Source organism: Ammodytes marinus (genome assembly GCF_949987685.1).
Source record: "Ammodytes marinus genome assembly, chromosome: 14".
NCBI lineage: Eukaryota > Metazoa > Chordata > Actinopteri > Uranoscopiformes > Ammodytidae > Ammodytes > Ammodytes marinus.
In genome coordinates this window covers 17,790,469-17,796,468 of record NC_137218.1, presented here as the reverse complement: position 1 = coordinate 17,796,468, position 6,000 = coordinate 17,790,469, and the positions used below count along the sequence as shown (strand labels likewise).

General features: G+C 41.6%; 1 protein-coding gene across 3 annotated transcripts in view; it reads right to left on the bottom strand.

Moving 5' to 3' along the window:
- Positions 1-3,037: 3,037 nt before the first annotated feature.
- ltbp3 (latent transforming growth factor beta binding protein 3) overlaps positions 3,038-6,000 on the bottom strand; it is a 33,679-nt gene continuing 30,716 nt past the window's right edge. For all 3 annotated transcript variants that reach the window (XM_080040602.1, XM_080040604.1, XM_080040603.1), the window contains 4 exons: positions 5,219-5,380; positions 5,037-5,126; positions 4,779-4,907; positions 3,038-4,144 (listed from right to left, as the gene is read on the bottom strand). In XM_080040602.1, the coding sequence (XP_079896728.1) occupies positions 3,993-4,144; positions 4,779-4,907; positions 5,037-5,126; positions 5,219-5,380 (533 nt within the window). In that variant the 3' untranslated portion in view covers positions 3,038-3,992. The remainder of the gene's footprint in view (positions 4,145-4,778; positions 4,908-5,036; positions 5,127-5,218; positions 5,381-6,000) is intronic.

The window sequence follows — 6,000 nt, the reverse complement described above, 5'->3', positions numbered from 1 at the left end:
TGATTCCAACCTGACTGTAACAGAGCAGCAACCAACAGCTAGTCCAGAGACAGACTGTGCTGCGCTGCCACCTCCACCGGCTTCTCCAACACCTCCTGCTGGACCTCTGTCTACCACTGATGTTCAGACCAGAGAGGATCTGAATGAGAAGCCAAGCCCAAAGAAGGACCTGGAACCCCCTGCCAAAGAACCAGCCTTTGGTGCAGTTCCACCTCCCCTAACACCCCCTGCTGAACCTTCACCTGTTAGGATTCAGACCACAGAGGATGTAAATCCAAAGCCAGGTATGGAAAAGGACCCTGAAGAACCCACCACAGAAGCATACTCTAATGTTGTACCAGTGCCACCATCATCCCCATCAGCTGAACCTCCATCTAAGTTTAAGGCTAGGGAAGATGTTGAAGTAATGCCCAGTCCAAAGACGGACCCAGATACCACAGAAGAATCAGGCTCTGCTGCAGTTCAGGTTCCTTTGAAAGCCCCTACTGAACTTTCATCTATTAGGATTCAGGCCAATGGGGATGTAGTTAAGCCAAGTCTGGAAAAGGACCCTGAAGAACCCACCACAGAAGCAGAATCTAAAGTAGTTACAGTGCCACCATCACCCCCATCAGCTGAACCTCCATCTAAGGTTCAGGCCAGGGAAGATGTTAAAGTAATGCCAAGTCCAAAGATGGACCCAGCTACCACCAACGAACCAGGCTCTGCTGCAGTCCCTACTGAACTTCCATCTTTCAGGATTCAGGCCAATAGGGATGTAGTTATAAAGACAAGTCTGGAAAAGGACCCAGAACATACCAGAGGTCCAGACTCTGCAGTTGTTCAGGGTTCTCTGACTGGTACTGTTAAACCTTTGGTCATCATTACAGCGCAGAATGGCTTAACCGCCGTCCTGGCTGAGAAAGAGCAGCTAAATATCAGCCAAGAGACAAACCCTGCAGTGGTTTCATCTCCACCAGCTGGTCGGACCTCCACTACTCAACCCTCTTCCATATCTGATGTCTGGGAAGAAGAGGAAAACAATACGATCCCAATACCCACCAGAGAACACACCTCTGCTGTGGGTCCGGCTTCAGCGTCTGCTTTGAACCTTCCTCTTGAACCTGGGGTCATTGTTAAAGTGCACTCAGAAGACAGAAAGACAAAAAGGAAGCGATCTCAGCGCTTCTTCCGCTGGCTCTTCAAACCACTACGATGTTGCTTCAGAGCCAGTGACATAGAGACTGATTCAATCAGTCTTAAATGTATTCAATAAATACAGTTAAAAATAAAATAATTGTGGTCATTTGCCAAATGTTGAAATGCTGTGCTGCTCATAAGTAATAATAAATTAAGTAATTTTTTCCAAAACAAAACCAACTTAAGCATTGAGAATTCAGTCAAGATTTCCAGATTGAGTCCTGAACTCACATAAACTCTACCTCACTGAACGCCAACTATCACTTTGCTATAAGCAAGTCATGTCACCTTCAACTGCTGTGGAGCTGTGGCCATTAAAATATAGTTTTGATAGGGTACTCTTTTTTTTGTAGCGATTAAACCTTTTAATGATAAAGTTAGTGCAATGGAGTATAGTCAACTTCTGCTATCAGTAAATCACAGCAGATAAAAGATTGTATACACAGATCCAGGATGCCTACAACATCCCTTCAGTAAAAATATAATATTTACACAAAATCAAAGTAAAAAAAAACATTCAGCCTATAGACTCAAAACTGCTACTGTATTGTGCAAGAAGGTAAAGACAAAATTTAAAGAAATCAATACAAATGTACATAAAATTCAAATCTTACCGCAACAAGGAGAGAAAAACATAACTTTAAATGCAAAAGATCCAAAACTCACTCACCTACAATCCTTATAGAATATGTATGGATGAACAGCATCTGGGACAACTCAGACAGTATGGGATACAAAAACCCAGCTGGCCTCATTGTCATCATCACCATCCTGATGACCTACTCTGCTCTGATCACTCTGCTCTACTACAAACATCTGTCTTGGGTGAGATATGTGGTAACTAAACTGAATTTTACAGGATCTTCCACCAACACCAGCTTGTGTTTACTGAAGTTTCAGAAAGAATTTATAGAAACACAGCGAGGCCACAAGATGGTGCTGTTCTTCAGTAGTATGTGGAGTTTGTGGTCCACTTTTCTATATTCACCTCACCATTAAAGTTGACCGCCCTACACAGAGGCACCCTTCTTATTTGGTAACACTCATACTTTTAGTTAGGTATTTTGAGCTCTGTCTTGATTGGTAAAGCAAAATTGAACCTCCCTCCTTCCTCCACATGCCACAATGCAGTCAGAGGGAATTGAGATCAGCTTTTACACATAAGCATCCTCTATTAAATGCTCAACATTAGAGACAACTTATTAAGAAACCGCAATTAAGGATGTTGTTTTCAGTATAGTGACATGTTTGTCTGTCATAGGGTGAATAAGTTCATTCATTAAGAGTTGGCGACATCTTAGAACAAACAGTATTGAGATTTTGGATGATATAAGAGTAACACAGCTTTACCTGTGGGCTTTGAAAAGGTTACGTCAACAATTTGGAAGCAGTCGGTGCAGGGACATCTCGAGGAAATGCGCAGAGCAAACTTCCTCCCATTTTAATACTTGAAAAAATGTCTTCTAATAGCGATAACATAAAAATAAAATAAAACCAAATGTTCCAAAATATCCTGTTTTGAATACCGATGCAGTGCTGTAGGATGTACTGTCCGCGCATCCTACATGTATGTATGTAATTGCATGTGGAAAAATCCCACGGAAGACCTATTTGGAAATCCTGCCATGTGTTGGGTTTATTTGCTTTCTAGGCGTGCATGAAAGAAAACACTGAATCCTCCACATTGCACTCCCCCATCCTACATACACTGACTGCATGTGAACTCTGAATGTGTCCGTCCGGTCGGTTTTGCGTTTACATTAGATGTTTACATACAGTAAGTATGAAGGAAACCCAACACCCCCAAAACGCAACAAAAAACAATACGCAAAAAAATAAAAATGTGTGACTGGTGACGTGGTTGACATTTTTTGGTTTAATTCAATCCTTCTCATTTTAACAGCATCTCTGTTTTTTTATATACTTTGTTTGATGGAGCAATCATGACAATAGATGCCACATTTTCTGGGTTTTCTGTGATACGCTACCTTCAGCAAATATTCCCACATTGCTAAGTGCATGACATCTTTTTTTTCTCTTTTTTTTTCTTTTAGTTTAGGTGCATGTGTCAAATCATACAAAACTTTTCCCATATTTTACATGGACAAATAAGCTGGGGCAGTGACAGGGATGTTCTACTTACAGACACTGTTGATCCATCAGACAAAACTGTACAAGAACCCACAATCAACAATGTGGGGTTAGAAAATACGAATCAGATGACGTCAGTTTAGAAACATGAGAGAATGTGGACTTCAATGGGAATGTAAAGGGGGAATACCTTAACATGTAAAAGCTCTCATGGCATTTCCTGTAGTACACAAATCATGAATGGGCTGAAGTAGAAAACAAGAATACCAGATAGATTTTTGTAACACATGTCCCTAATAAAACATGAGGTGCCTTGAGATCAGATATAAGGAAGAAAAAAAAGATCGATGCAATAGGGATATCAATAAAAAGAAAAATCACAAAACTGCACAATTTAAACTTAACAAAAAACATTTTAAAAAACAATAATTACAATGTTTAACAAACAAACAAAAAAACAAACAAACATATTCCTTTTCTCTATGGATTATTGCTTTAAATGTGAAATGGGGGAGTGAAAGAAGAGCTGACAATGATACTGTATGATTTGTACATTTCGTATGAGCCTTGGCTATGATCTGGCTCCTGATGAGAACGCTGTGTCTTTAGGGTTCACTGACTGCGTGCAGACAGTTCGCCCGTTGGCGCTGTCAGACAGAAGTGTATGAACAGCATTTCTTATTATCGTATAGCATACTGTCGATAGGGACAAGACTGAGAGGTTACCGAGATCTGCGACGGATACATATGTTTGGCCTACGCGTGGCCGTAAAGCCGTGTTTGCAGAAGCACTTGTACGAGCCGGCGGTGTTCACACAGCGAGCGTTCTTGCATGGACTGGCCCGAGCTCCTGGCTCCGCACACTCATCGATGTCTGAAAACAAAAATAAACACAAGCCCTTATGGATGAGTTTGCATAAAGCTGCATAAAAGGAAATAAAACAAAGCTAAACCTCGGTCCTGAATGCAAAGTTCCTAAATACACAGATTAGTCTGCACCTATACTTCTATTGGCTGCAATATATTGCTTGAAATGTGTGGGGGTAAAATAGCCCAGCCTGATTATACATCTGAATGGACACTGCTCTTACAGACAGCCCTGCTGCTTCTCTGGTCAGCCTGCCCCTCCCACGATTATAATATCAATGTATATCTCAACCTGTCTGCCTCCCAACCTGTCTCCCCCTCCTCTTGTAATGTAAGTTAGTCGTCTTCCCCCACCCAGCTTCCTTAAGTATGTATATTTGAACCTGTCTACCTCTCTCCTACGTATTGTAATTTACTCTCCCCCTGGGAGGCAAATGTCCTTAAATATGTCATGACTTTAAGAGAACTTGGTCACTCCTTGCAACATATTCACCTGTGTTGGAACTAGTGACCCTCCGCGGAGATCCTTGCTATTATTGAAATAAACCCTTTTGCTTCAACAAACGTATCATTGTGCTTTTCCTCACGACAAAATGCAATAAGGATTTAATGAAAACCAAAGAGTGTATGTTTGTACAAACCTATACAGCGAGTGCGGGAGTGGTCCAGCCTAAAGCCTGCGTTACATTCACACATCGTGCCCAGGTAGGAACGGACACAGCGGCCATTTGCACAGCTGCATTCATCCGAATCCTCTTCTGAACTGTCACCTTTTAAAAAACGGAAAAAGAAGAATTGTGGGACATAACAAGATAGGAAAATGATTGTTTGTTGCAGGCAAAAAGATCAGTGCATCTGATATATGATTGTATATGGACACATGTGATGTACGGTTTTACCTGGGTTGTAGTTGGCGAAAGCTGCCAGGAAATCCTGCTCCCCATCAGACTCGGTCTCCAGATGCATCTCACACAGACGACTGAACATCTCTGAAAGCAAGGAATAAGGAATGTTGTTTTAGCTCAAAGAAAGGGAAAAGTGGTCAAAGTTGAATGTGCAGTCAGGCCTTCAGTTTGCCCACCAGAGTTCCTAGGTGGACAGGTGTTACACTCGGGCCCCCAGCCACGACCATAGTGACAGCAGCACTCGGAGTAGGTCACCACCATGCCATTCCTGGGCTCGCTGCAAATCAAACCCTCGTCCACCTGCAGGAAACAAACGTCCTTGTGGGCTGCCGTGCGGTCTGTGTAAAACAAAAAGGACAATTGAAGGTAAAATGTCAAAATTCAGTCACTGAATTCACATGAAAGCTCCTTTCACTTGTGTTACAGGAGATCGTTTAAGTACAGGAAGCCAGATTTAGCCAATCATGAGATCTAGAATGAATCTGCAGGCCAGGGGAACATGTGTACACACACAAATTATACACTGTGTTAATTTAAAGAATAATGGTCATGTGTGTGGAATTGCAAACTCTAATATTTACAACCACTAAGTCTAAAAACATACAAATGATTTGTCTTGGAAGAAAAATAGGTTAAAATAATGTGTAACACCCGCAATCTATGTAGTGAGAGAATGCTGGTCACATGCTTCAGTGAAAAATGTATTTATAAACCAGAGTGAAGTAGCAAGCAAGTGCACACAAAATACCCATCCACACGCTTATTATACTGTAGGTGGGGCCCAGAAGCCTTTCCAAGCATGTATCAGCCAAAGTGCAGAAATTAGTCCATCTTAAAATGCAGTGGGTACCTGAACTACACTTATGAAGCTAATGTTATATAAAGCATATGATGACATTTATCAGAAATGACAGGCTGATCATCTAATACGCATGTAGTTCTCCAGTGACAACTTTGT